Here is a 13,681-nt window from a genome sequence, read left to right on the forward strand (position 1 = left end):
GTATGAGCTTTCGTGTGCATACACACTTCTTCAGATACCTTAAAATTCTTCAAAACAAAAAAAAAAATTCCTTCCAGTAGCACCTTAAAGACCAACTAAGTTAGTTCTTGGTATGAGCTTTCGTGTGCATGCACACTTCTTCAGATACCTTAAAATTCTTCAAAACAAAAAAAAAATTCCTTCCTGTAGCACCTTAAAGACCAACTAAGTTAGTTCTTGGTATGAGCTTTCGTGTGCATGCACACTTCTTCAGATACCTTAAAATTCTTCAAAACAAAAAAAAAAATTCCTTCCAGTAGCACCTTAAAGACCAACTAAGTTAGTTCTTGGTATGAGCTTTCGTGTGCATGCACACTTCTTCAGATACCTTAAAATTCTTCAAAACAAAAAAAAAAAAATTCCTTCCAGTAGCACCTTAAAGACCAACTAAGTTAGTTCTTGGTATGAGCTTAAGTGTGCATGCACACGAAAGCTCATACCAAGAACTAACTTAGTTGGTCTTTAAGGTGCTACTGGAAGGAAAAAAAATTTTTTGTTTTGACTATGGCAGACCAACACGGCTACCTATCTGTAACTTAAAATTCTTATAACCCTTCCTTCCTTCCTTCCTTCCTTCCTTCCTTCCTTCCTTCCTTCCTTCTTTCTCTCTTCCCCTCCCTCCTTTTTCTTTCCTGAAATAAAGCCTTGTGGCTTTTACTGCAGACTGGTTCATAAAACATGGAAGGAATTCTGAAATTCCACTTTGGGAAATCAGGGGAATCTTCCCAGCTCCCCCTTCGGCCGCCTACACCTCCCTTCCCTCCTTTCTCAACATCCCACTTCATTCTAAACAGAACAAATCAATGCGGAGAATTTAAATGGAGATATGGTGCCAAAACTGTGGGCTTTCTCGGCTTGGAATTTTTTAATGTATTCAGTAAAAAGCGAGAGAGGGAGGGAGGCAGAGACAGGCTCTCTGTGAGGCTACCTGCCACTCCCTGCAGCGACTTAGAGCTTCCGGGGCCATCTTGGCTGTGAGTGAAGACCTGCTCCTGCTTTGCAGGCCTTTTCCCACCTGGCCTGGGTGGGCCTGGACTGACTCCAGCTACAAAAGCTCTTGGGCCGTAGGGAGCAAGGCACCCACAGCGGGAGCCCAGACTGGCTGCCTTGCTGTCCGCTCCCTGCCAGGATGCACAGAAAAGGACCACCTTGGAGAACTTGGAAACAGAATTCGGCCTGGTTTCCGGGAATAGAGAGGCAAGAGGACTCGGGAGAGACAGAGTAAGGGCTTTGCGGCAACCGAGAGAGTGTGGTTCTGCCTCTTCCCACGAGGAGATCGAAGCTTTCAGGAGAGGGCGCTTCCATTCCCAAGGATTTTGACTTCCCAAACTGAGACACTGAGGATCTGCAGGGCGAGGGAAATGGGAGATGCTCAGTTATTTTCCAGTTTCCTTAGCTGTGCATGATCTTGGTGGCTGCTCCCAGAAAAGTTCTTAACTCCCTCCCTAGAGAAGCGAGACTGTTTTCCTCCTTTGTCCTTCAGCTGGCAGACAAAGGCTATTTTATCCCTGCAGGCTTTTGGGAACTTTGGAAAAGAGCTTTGAATAGTGCCGTGCCATTTATATTATCTGTGCTTAATTTGTTTTTTTAATATCGTTCAAATTCTATTGCAGTTTTGCAAGTGAGAGCCCCTGTGGCGTAGCCGTTAAGAGCGGTGGACTCGTAATCTGGTGAACCGGGTTCGCTTCCCCGTTCCTCCACATGCAGCTGCTCGGTGACCTTGGGCTAGTCACATTTCTCTGAAGTCTCTCAGCCCCACTCAACTCACAGAGTGTCTGTTGTGGGGGAGGAAGGGAAAAGGAGAATGTTAGCCGCTTTGAGACTCTTTCGGGTAGTGATAAAGCGGGATATCAAATCCAAACTCTTCTTCAATTACCTTTGATGTGCTTTTCGCTTTTTGCATTTTATCTGCCTTACGTAAACCGCATTGAGTCCAGGAAAAAGGCAGGTGTAAATAAAAATAACAGTGGCCCTAACAGATCCAGTCCCCTTTGCTCCTCGCACCGCAGCCTTCAAATAATTGGGGAGCAGGATTCAGGGCCTGACTCTGTTTCTCTTCCTCCTCCTCTTCCGCAGGACCTTCGTCAATGGCACGGCTGTGACGGGCCCCACACAGTTGCACCACGGAGACAGGATTCTGTGGGGAAACAATCATTTTTTCAGGTAGGCGGCTACTCTTTGTCCTCCTCTGGCTTTGTCTCGTGTGTTTTTGGAAAGCTCTCAGGGTCCCGGGGTGGAGCTGAATGGCGTTCGCCAAATAGAACCGCCGGATCTCACCAAACCTGGCGGCTTAGGCCCCTCTGCTCTGGGGGCTGCAGCCTCCATTGTGAAATGCACATCTCCTGAACGGGTGTTGTCAGAGGTACCGATTTATTTCATGGCGGGTTCCTGATCCTTGCTTCAGTTTTTCTTTCTCTTCTTTTGTTTTCAAAGTAGGTTACTCGAGTGCTTGAATTACAGAGGCAGGCAGAAGTGGAGGCCCTCTTAGCTTTCGCATTTTAGAAGTGCGTGTATTCGGGGCAGGGGAAATGATTTCTCTAAAACTGAGAGGGAGTCAAAGATCGGGGCTTGTAGATTTCATGAAGCTGGGGTTTTGGGCAGCTTGCATGTTGATGTTAGCAAGCAGTGCATTTGCCTTTCAAGGAATCAGTGCTATTTTTCGCAAAAAAGAGGCGCCGTGAACACCTCCCTCGTTCTCTTAGAATGGCAATGGTGCCCGTCTGAGAGTCCTGCATATAGTCGATATAATTAAATGTTAAGTGGCCTTTACACACACCCCAGGGGGAATTACCGGGGGGGAGCGCTAAGAGGAAAGTGGGTGGCAGGGGGTCACTGGAGGTGTAAATGGCTATCAGACTTCGAAAAGCTGCTATCACTGGGTCAGTTTCATCTGTTTTGTTCAGTAAATTAAGGTAAGGTAAAGGGACCCCTGACCATTAGGTCCAGTCGTGGCCGACTCGGGAGTTGTGGTGCTCATTTCGCTTTATTGGATGAGGGAGCCAGTGTACAGCTTCCGGGCCATGTGGCCAGCATGACTAAGCCGCTTCTGGCGAACCAGAGCAGCGCATGGAAACGCCGTTTACCTTCCCACTGGAGTGGTACCTATTTATCTACTTGCACTTTGACGTGCTTTCGAACTGCTAGGTGGGCAGGAGCAGGGACCGAGCAACGGGAGCTCACCCCGTCGCGGGGATTCGAACCGCCAACCTTCTGATCGACAAGTCCTAGGCTCTGTGGTTTAACCCACAGCGCCACCCGCGTCCCGTTCAGTAAATTAAATAGTTTTAATTGGGACTTGGAATGAACATGCAATTAACTGTTACAGTTCTGAATTTTCTGGTGCTGTTCCTTAGTGGGTCACGCAGACAGCGGTTCTGAGTGATGCTTTTTATAGAGGAGGGGGCACGGGGGGCGAGTTTATGGAACCCAGGGGGCAGTGACCCAAAAAGGTTTGGGAACCCCTGATTTAATGGGTCCCAGCAGTCAAGAGAAAGGAAGATCCCCTCTTAATAGCTGCTCCTTCCCATCTCTGCACCCTCCTAAGGACACCTTTTGGTTTATTTTTATTATTGGTTTTTGTAGCAACCGCTGACCAAGTGGTCCTGGGGTGGATTGCAAAAACAACGATGAGTAAACACACACAATTAAAGTACAGTCATAACTCAGGTTACAGACGCTTCAGGTTGCGTTTTTTCGGGTTACAGACCGCCAAAACCTGGAAGTACCGAAACGGGTTACTTCCAGGTTTCGGCGCATGCGCAGAAGCACCAAATCACAACCCACACGCTGCTATGGGTTGTGAATGCTGAGGGTTGCGAACGTGCATCCCACACAGATCACGTTCGCAGCCCAAGCATCCACTGTAATAAAAGCAAAGCCATTCCATATCAAAATAACAAGATTGCAATGCACACCAGTGTACCTTGAGTTTTTCAGCGCTGTGGTGGAGGCTGACATTTAAATTAGGCTGCAAGAAGGCTGTACAGTGGTACCTCGGGTTACAGAAATAGTGCTTCAGGTTAAGAACTTTGTTTCAGGATGAGAACAGAAATCGTGCTCCGGCGGCGCAACGGCAGCAGGAGGGCCCCTTAGCTAAAGTGGTGCTTCAGGTTAAGAACAGTTTCAGCTTAAGAACGGACCTCCGGAACGAATTAAGTACTTAACCCGAGGTACCACTGTATACCTTTGCACTGCTATGTCACTGCGAGTCCTGGTTTAATTTTAAAGCGTTGCAAAAAATCTTTAAAAACCAGGAGCCTGGCAAGTCTACACCTTGGTCTGTAGGATTCCCTTGACCTCTGGCGTTGCAGATGAATCCCTGTGATTTTTTTATAACTCCCTTGGGTGCCTTTTAATTCCGGATAAAAGCTGCACATCCATCTGGATGGGGAACGGAGGGCGTGCCTGTGGTTTTCTGTTTGAAGGATATAATCCTTAGAGCTGTTTGCTTAGTTAGAGCTCACCAGAGGAATTTTGGCTTTAGAAAACACGCCCTCTTGCCAGGTAACAATGCAGCGCATTCCTCCCAGATGTTCGCCTGCACATGCCTTACTGCAGCCTTCCCCAACCTTGTGCCCTCCGGAGGTTTGGGATTAACACCTCTGATGCTGAGTGCGACTGATGGGAGTTGTACTGTATTTTTCGCTCCATAAGATACACCTGACCATAAGACGCACCTAGTTTTTAGAGGGGGAATGTGAGGGAAAATATATTCTTTAAAGGGAGCGCTGAGCAGAGCCTGTATGCATCCCAGGCTCTGCTCAGCGCTCCCTTTCACAAGCCGCTTGGAGCCTGTGTGCGGCGCTTGCAGGCTTCTCCCTCCTCGGGGAAAAGCCCCCAAGAGCCGCACACACACTCCACACGGCTCTTTAAAGGGAGCTCTGAGCAGAGCCTTCCGCCTGCATTCGCTCCATAAGATGCACACACATTTCCCCTTACATTTTAGGAGGGGAAAGGTGCGTCTTATAGAGCGAAAAATATGGTGGTTCAAATCGCCTAGACTGCAGTGGTGTCCAAACTTTTTTCAAAGAGGGCCAGATTTGATGAAGTGAAGGGCTGTGAGGGCCGACCAAAGTTGTTAACCTTTTTTTTTAGGATTGAGGTTTTTTTAGGATTTTACCCCAGGAAATAAACTGCCACAGGGGCTGGATTAAACCAACCGGCGGGCCGGATTAGGCCCCTGGAATGGACTTTGGACATGCCTAGAGGGCTCCACCTTAGGGTAAGCAGCCTTACTGAAATGATCAAGGGTTGCCTAAGAGTGAATTGTACCCTGTGGGTTGAAACAAAACGAACAATAAAAGGTGTTGATCTCCTACTCTGTAACTTTCACTAGAACCAAAACCTGCTGGTTGCAGTGGCTGGCACCTCCCTGCATGGCGCAGGAACATTTGCTATAATAATAATAATAATAATAATAATAATAATAATAATAATAATAATAATAATAATAATAATAATAATAATAAATAAATAAATAAATAAATAAATTTTATTTATACCCCGCCCGCTCCAGCCAAGACTGGGCTCAGGGCGGCTAACACCAAATATAAAAACAATTGATTGAAATGCAGCTTAAAAAACAAGATTAAAATACAACATTAAAACATTAAGATGCAGCCTCATTTCAGTGGGAACCCAATCAAAAACTTTTTTGGGGATAAAAATGTCAGGTCTTCACCAAGGCCAACTATCCAAACTGGTCCTACGTGGGCCAGAAAAAAGCCAGGGAAGTCCCCAAATAGGAGTTCCATCACAGAAGGAGAAAGGAAAAAAGAAGACGGAGGGAATCAAATTGATTCCAAGCCAAAGGCCATGCAGAACAACTCTGTCTTACAGGCCCTGCGGAAAGAAATCAGATCCTGCAGGGCCCTGGTCTCATGAGGCAGAGCGTTCCACCAGGCTGGAGCCAGTGTTGAGAAGGCCCTGGCTCTGGTTGAGGCTAATATGACTTCCTTAAGGCCCGGGACCTCTAGGGTGTTGCTATTTATGGACTTTAAGGTCCTCCGTGGGGCATATTGGGAGATATATTATAACCCTGTAATTTGATCAAAGGTCATAGAATTGTAGAGATGGAAGGTACCGTTTAGTCCAAACCCCCTGAAGTGCAGGGATCTTTTGCATCGACCAGAGTTTTAATGGGACCCCTCCCTCCTTTCCAGGCTGAATTTGCCGAAAAAGAAAAAGAAGTCAGAAGCCGAGGACGACGACAAAGACAATTCAATGAAAGGAAGCAACAGTTCAGAGCAGCTGGATTTGGACGGGGACAGCTCCAGTGAGGTTTCCAGCGAGATTAACTTCAGCTACGAATACGCGCAGATGGAGGTCACCATGAAAGCTCTGGGTGGCAATGGTAAGGAGCATAATAATAATAATAATAATAATAATAATAATAATAATAATTTATTATTTATACCCCGCCCATCTGGCTGAGTTTCCCCAGCCACTCTGGGCGGCTTCCAATCGCGTGTTAAAAACAATACAGCATTAAATATTACAAACCACCTTCAGGTGTCTTTTAAAGATAAGTTAGCTGCTTATTTCCTTGACATCTGAAGGCAGGGCGTTCCACAGGGCAGGTGCCACTACCAAGAAGGCCCTCTGTCTGGTTCCCTGTAACCTCACTTCTCGCAATGAGGGAACCGCCAGAAGGTCCTTGGTGCTGGACCTCAGTGTCCGGGCTGAACGATGGGGTGGAGACGCTCCTTCAGGTATACCGGACTGAGGCCGTTTAGGGCTTTCAAGGTCAGCACCAACACTGAATTGTGCTCAGAAACATGGGTGCTCTTGCTCTGAATTCATAGGTGCACTGAGCAAGCAATACATAGCAATACATAGCAGCGTTGCCCGGGATTGCTCTCCAAAGCAATGAACCTAGGGCGAGGCTTGTAAGGAATGGGGCCTCTCTGCGGCACTTCTTTGGCAATCCCTCGTAGCCGAGTAAGATTGTCTTCCATGAACACAGTTTTTACAGTGAGTCCATAAGTGACTGTGGAGGCCAATTCTGCATCCACACGTCCTTCCACAGTGGGGACATAGGTTTCTGGGCGGGAGTTGATCACGGTGTGGATTTGCCAAGCGTGCCTTCCTCTTAGCACGTTTCTCCCTTGCGTCCTGAGTTTGAGTGTCTTCAAAGCCCATGACACCTTTGGTAAAGGCTGTTCTCCAACTGGAGCGCTTGCAGGCCAGTGTATCCCAGTTGTCAGTGTTTATACTACATTTTTTTAGATTTGCCTTGAGAGAGTCTTTAAGCCTCTTTTGTTGACCACCAACATTGCGCTTTCCAGTTTTAAGTTGGGAATAGAGTAGTTGCTTTGGAAGACGATCATCAGGCATCCGCACAACATGACCAGTCCAACAAAGATGATGTTGAAGAATCATTGCTTCGACATGCATGATCTTTGCTCCTTCCAGTACGCTAAGAAAAAAGCGCACCAAGAACTCTGGCCAATATAAGTTTCAATAGTGGTCCCTACTCACAAATCAATAGTCAATTGTAACGAAAACTAATCCATTCAAAAGTATGTATTCTGACAAGGATTACAAACTCAATTAGAGATTACAAACACAAACAGAGATTACAAACTCAAACACATGAGGATATGTATAACACAATAATTCGTTATAGGATTAGAGAAACAGTAAGAGTTTCTGGGGATGTGGGTGGCGCTGTGGGTTAAACCACAGAGCCTAGGACTTGCCAATCAGAAGGTCGGTGGTTTGAATCTCCGCGACTGGGTGAGCTCCCGTTGCTTGGTCCCTGCTCCTGCCAACCTAGCAGTTCGAAAACACGTCAAGTACAAGTAGATAAATAGGTACCACTCTGGTGGGAAGGTAAACAGTGTTTCCGTACGCTGCTCTGGTTTGCCAGAAGCGGCTTAGTCATGCTGGCCACATGACCCAGAAGCTGTACGCCGGCTCCCTCGGCCAGTAAAGCGAGATGAGTGCCGCAACCCCAGTGTGATGGCCTGGGAATCCGATTCAGAGGCTGAACCGGAGGAATCCCAGCCTGCACAGGAGTCCCCGCCTCCAGGGCCGGCTGAGCTGGGGCAGGGCCTTGATTCTGAAGCGCCTGCACCTGTGCCGGATCCTCAGGAGCAGGCACCAGGTGAATCCACTCTGGCTCCGGAGGTGATGGAGGACCCATTGCCTACAGGTGCGCCTCTCCCAGCCCTGTCAGGGGAAGGTGAGTCTCCCCCTGGGTCCAGTAACTCCCCAGCTTCTCCTGAGCTGCAGAGGCTCAGGGCAGAGAGGCGGAGGGAACTGGTTTCTCCCAGGAGGAGTGCTCGCCTTAAGGCCAGGAGAGGCGGGTCACCTGGGGGCCGGGACCGCCCCTGGCCTCAGAGAAGATAAAGGCCAGTCAGCCCGGTCCCAGGTTGCGGGAGCAACGTCCTTGAAGAGCTGTTTTGGCCAGCACCCAGTCCTGTTCCCCCAGAGTTCCTGTCCTTGCCCGGCTCCTCGCTGTGGACCCCGCTTCGCCCGTGGAGGACAGTCTCCCGACCCTTGACCCAGGTCCTGGACCTCGCCCCACGGTAACCTCTCCCCGGGACCAGCACACCCAGAGTCGGCCACGACTGGACCTAATGGTCAGGGGTCCTTTTACCTTTTAAGAGTTTCTGAATGGAGATAAGTTCATGTAAGATTCGACGTGAAGGTGTTAGTTTCAATCATTGAACAGAAGTCAGAAGTCAATTATGAATCCAGTATGCTGGCATTAGTTTGCCTGCCTTCCCAAGCGATGGGAAAAAAAATTTCGGAGACATCGTTGATGGAATGGTCCTGTGTAGATACCATTGAGCTCTGCGGACCCTGTGGCCCGCGTCTGACTGAAACAAACTCTTCCACTTTCCTAGATCCCATGCAGTCGATTTTGCAAAGTCTGGAGCAGCAGCACGAAGAGGAGAAGCGGACCGCGCTGGAGCGGCAGAGGCTGATGTACGAGCACGAGCTGGAGCAGCTCCGGAGGCGCCTTTCCCCCGAGAAACAGCACTTCCGCACCATGGACAGGTTCTCCTGGCACTCTCCCAACGCTCAGCAGCGACTTCGGCAGTGGGCGGAAGAGAGGTGAGTGGAAGGAATACAGTAGCTCAGTGGGAGGAGCACCTGCGTAGAAGTTGCATGGCCTATCACAGACTGTTGCTCTCAGCATGAGTGGGACTTATCCCTAGGTGAGTTGAGGACTGCAACCTTAGCCTTTTGTATTTTATAGGTGCATTGCGACCCCATTCAGGCACGATGACAAATCCATGGTTTGTTCGTCAGGGACACATTTTCGGCCTGTGTGCTCCGTCCTCCCACTTCCTATTTCATACAAGCCATGGTTTACTGGAGGGGTGTGTGGCTCTCGGATGCTATTGGGCTTCTAAGAACCCTAGCCGTTATGGCCAGTGGTTGGTGATTATGTAATTGTAGTTCAACAACCACTTTAACAGCCACAGTTTCACCACCCGTGTTTACCATGGTGTCCCAACAGGGTAAACTATGGTTAGTGATAACCATGGTTCGTCTCCAAACCATGATCTAAAAACCATAGTTCAGAGTGGCAAACTGCTTACCGTGAGCTCTTAAACAAGATGGTCTCTCTAAATCTAGGAATGATAATGACAATGGAAGGTACAAAACCACTCCTATCCCGTTCAGATACCAGCATAGTGGTCCCTTAAACAGTTGAGCTTCTGATTACCGTATTTTTCGCTCCATAACACTCACTTTTTTCCTCCTAGAAAGTAAGGGGAAATGTTTGTGCGTGTTATGCAGCGAATGCCTACGGATGGCGGGGGGATCTGCTGCAGTTGTCCGGTTGGCTCCTTTAAAGCAACCGTGCTCTCTGTCCCTCTCTCCTCCCCACTCAGCTCGCTAAATAGCAGCAATGTTTTTCAGCTCGCTAAGCTGGGGAGGAGGGAGAGAAGCAGAGCCTGCTTGCTTTAAAGGAGCAAAGCGGGAGAGGAGAGGAGCCTTCTCCCCTTAAACCCCTCGCCTGCATTATTAGCAGCATCCTTCTCCACACACCCCACGCGTGCTCCTTGTCCCTTGAGTGCTTTTCCTTCCCTCCCCACTTAAAACGGGGTTACAAAGCACGGATCCACATGGATCCTCAGGATTTTTGCACTGGGTCACCCCAAATTCACCATCAGATCACATAGCATGTCCATGGCTACATCTTGCACCCAAAAAATCACGCACCCACTGTTTCCTGGGGCCGCAGTGGTGCAAAAACGTGGTTACAAAGCATGGATCCACATGGATCCTCAGGATTTTTGCACTGGGTCACCCCAAATTCACCATCAGATCACATAGCATGTCCATGGCTACAGCCTGCACCAAAAAAATCATGCATCCAGTGTTGCGTGGGGCCGCAGTGGTGCAAAAATGTGGTTACAAAGCACGGATCCACATGGATCCTCAGGATTTTTGCATTGGGCTACCCCAAACTCACCCTCAAATCACATATCTGTGGCCACAGCATGAACCACAAAAATCATACATCCACTGTTTCGTTTAGAATATTTTTTTTCTTGTTTTCCTCCTCTAAAAACTACGTGCGTGTTATGGTCAGGTGTGTGTCATAGAGCGAAAAATACGGTAGATGTTTCAATTCGGCTGCATGCCATAGCGTAGCCGTATTACAACGCCAGGTACAAATTCCAAAATTGATCCTTGGGATTTGCATCCTTAGCAGCCGTTGAAACGCTCTTTTCCAAATCCCACGGTTTCCTCTTTCCCCAAAGGGAAGAGATCCTGACCCACAGCCTGAGGAAGCTGAGGGAGCAGATAATGAAGGCCAACTTGTATGTGAGAGAAGCCAGCTTCATCGCCGAAGAGATGGACAAACGGACGGAATACAAAGTCACCCTGCAGATCCCAGCCTCCAGCCTTAATGCAAACAGAAAGGTGAGGACCCTGTCCAGCCACGTTCATCATCTTTCGAGAATGGATTCCATCGGCCAGCTGGAATTTCGATGACTATTATGTATTGATTTAGAGCATTTGTATTTTTAGGCCCAAAATGGCAGCTTTAGTTAAAAAACAACAACCCCAAAACATACACCTTATCTATTTGCACCATCAGTTAGGTACACCATGTGCTTTTACAACACAATACAGTGGTACCTGGGTTTTTGAACATCTCGAAAGCCGAATGTTTCGGTTTTCGAACGCCGAAAACCCGAAAGCAAATGCTTCCATTTTCAAGCGCGTCTCGGAAGTCAAACAGCTGAGTTTCCCCCCCAATTTTCTCCATTGCATTTGCAGACAGCCCTTTGCACCTCAGTTTTCGAACGTTTCGGAAGTCAAACGCTCTTCCGGTGTGGATTACGTCCAAAAACTGAGGTACCACTGTATGGGGTACAGTATAACACTGTACAGTGGTACCTTGGTTTACAACCATAAACCGTTCTGGAGGGCCATTTGTAAACCAAAACAGGTTGTAACCCAAGACATGCTTTCGCCAATGGGGCCTTCAAAAATTTTTTGTTTGTAATCCAAAATAAATGGGTTGTAATCTGAAAAAAGGTTGCAAACCGGGACACGCGGTTCTGGGTTTGACTTGTTTATAATCCAAAACATATGCAAACCAAGACGTATGCAAACCAAGCTACCGCTGTACAGGGGTTTTCTTGAAAAATAAAGAGGTTAAACTATCAAAGGCTTTCATCTTCACAAGCTGCCGTTTGTCTTCGGTTCAGCCTATCAGTTCACGATATGTATTCTCTTCGTAAACCTCTTTGGGGTTGTTTCCTTAACAATTTATGAACTAGACAAGGATCAAATATCTTCTCCAGCATGTGCAACACTTATATTGCATGCAGCATGAAAACATTCCAGTTCTAGCTGCTCTTTGGGTGTATTATGAGTGAGTTTGTTTTGTGTTTTAAAGGAAATTCCATTCGCATTCCCAAATTGATTTTTGCCTTGACATTTTATTTCCGTTCCCTCCCCAATCTCCTCCTTTGTCCTTTTTCCCCCTGCAGCGAGGTGCCGTCCTTAGTGAACCGGCCATCCAAGTTCGGAGGAAAGGGAAAGGCAAGCAGATCTGGTCCTTGGAGAAGCTGGAGAACCGGCTGGTAGACATGAGGGACCTCTATCAAGAATGGAAGGACTGCGAGGAAGACAACCTGGTATGGAGCCGCCACTTCTCCTGAGTAGCAGAACGGCTCTCTAGGTCACTCGGGAGTTCCCACCCATGGCCAGGGACGATGGGAGCTGTAGTCCCACAACATCGGGAGTGCCCCAGGTTCCTCGTCCCTGGCGTGTGGCGCCACAGCATGAGAGAATGTTACGAAGGCCCCAGTTCAAATCTTGCCCCTGCTGTGCGTGCACTAGGCATAGCTGTCAACCGTTCCTTATTTGGCGGGAAACTCCCTTATCCCAGCGCCGTGTCCTGCTGCTGTCCCTTGTTGATGATGTCCCTTAAATTTCCCCAGTTTCATGCTCGCCCGGCTCGGGAGGGAAGCAGCGTCTCGGGGTCCTCCGCCGCGAGAGAGAGCGCACGCACGAGCACGGGCTGCTGCGTCCTCGTCTCTCCCTTTCCCCCCTCAGGGGCGCATCGTGAGGAGATGGGTGGCGGCAGATGGGCAGGCAGCCCCTCTCTTGCGAGACTTCCGCTGCGATGCCAGGGGAAGCCGGAGGCGGCAGCAGCGGCTGAGGAGGCGGCCTGAGGGAGGAGGAAGAGGAGGGGATGGGGAGGGATGCAGAAGGGCGGCGCTTCAGCAGCCGCGGCGGCACCGCAAGCACCTCATGCCAGGCTCTTGGGCGGCGTGGGCGAGAGTCCCTCTCCCTCCCTCTCTCTCGGGCGGGGAAGGGCCGATGGAACTCCTCGCGCCAGGACGACGGCAGCCTCGACGTGCTGCTTAGCATCCCCTCCAACCAGTGCAGCATCTTAATGTAGTGATTTCCCCCTCTGCATCCCTTTCCTAACTCTATTTTTATAAAACATTTGTCCATCCATAGTTCAAATTTTTACTACAAGTTTTCTGTCAATCCTACCAATGTATGTAACTCTTTACAATAGCTTTTCAACTAAATTATAAACTTTCCCCATTCTTTATTAAAGAGGTGCTCTTCCTGGTTTCTAATTCTGCCTGTAAGCTTTGCCATCTCGACGTCGTTCATCAGTTTTGTCTGCCCCTCTTCTTTGGCCAGAGTTGTAGACCCTTAGGATCAGCTAGTCCAACCCCCTGCAAAACACAGTCAGTCGCAGCAAAAGCAGCATGGCTCCATCAGTGCCGGATTTCTGCATAAGCTCAGCAAAATCCCTTATTCTGGCTGCTGGTCCCTTATTTTCGAGGCTGCTGGCCCCTTATTTTCAAATCTGTAAGTTGACAGCTATGGCACTAGGTCAGCTCTTCCTGACACTCCCCTGGATGTTAACTGGACAGCGTCTGAAGGACTTAGAGCAACAGAACAATCTGGCCATTATAAATAAATTCTGACCTTGGTATGTCTCCCCCCCCCCTCTCAGTTTGATTCCCTGGCACCATATTTGTATAAATTAACTATTCCAAAATACAGACGTGCCTTCTTCACACTGGCCAGACGGGATGTGATGCCCTCTGCCGTACTTGAGGGCAGATACCAAAAGATTCCAACAGAGAAACGACTCTGCCCATGTGGAGATGGCAATCTGGAAACAGTGGCTCATGTT

The 13,681-nt window shown here is 48.6% G+C and overlaps 1 protein-coding gene across 1 annotated transcript in view; it reads left to right on the plus strand.

Moving 5' to 3' along the window:
- The window catches only part of KIF13B (kinesin family member 13B), a 127,492-nt gene that overhangs the window by 37,879 nt on the left and 75,932 nt on the right, over positions 1-13,681 (plus strand). Inside the window, exons 12-16 of the mRNA XM_053383779.1 lie at positions 2,116-2,202; positions 6,201-6,391; positions 8,892-9,102; positions 10,767-10,929; positions 12,009-12,155. Coding sequence (XP_053239754.1) covers positions 2,116-2,202; positions 6,201-6,391; positions 8,892-9,102; positions 10,767-10,929; positions 12,009-12,155 — 799 coding nt within the window. The remainder of the gene's footprint in view (positions 1-2,115; positions 2,203-6,200; positions 6,392-8,891; positions 9,103-10,766; positions 10,930-12,008; positions 12,156-13,681) is intronic.

This window comes from Podarcis raffonei, chromosome 3 (assembly GCF_027172205.1).
Source record: "Podarcis raffonei isolate rPodRaf1 chromosome 3, rPodRaf1.pri, whole genome shotgun sequence".
Lineage (NCBI taxonomy): Eukaryota > Metazoa > Chordata > Lepidosauria > Squamata > Lacertidae > Podarcis > Podarcis raffonei.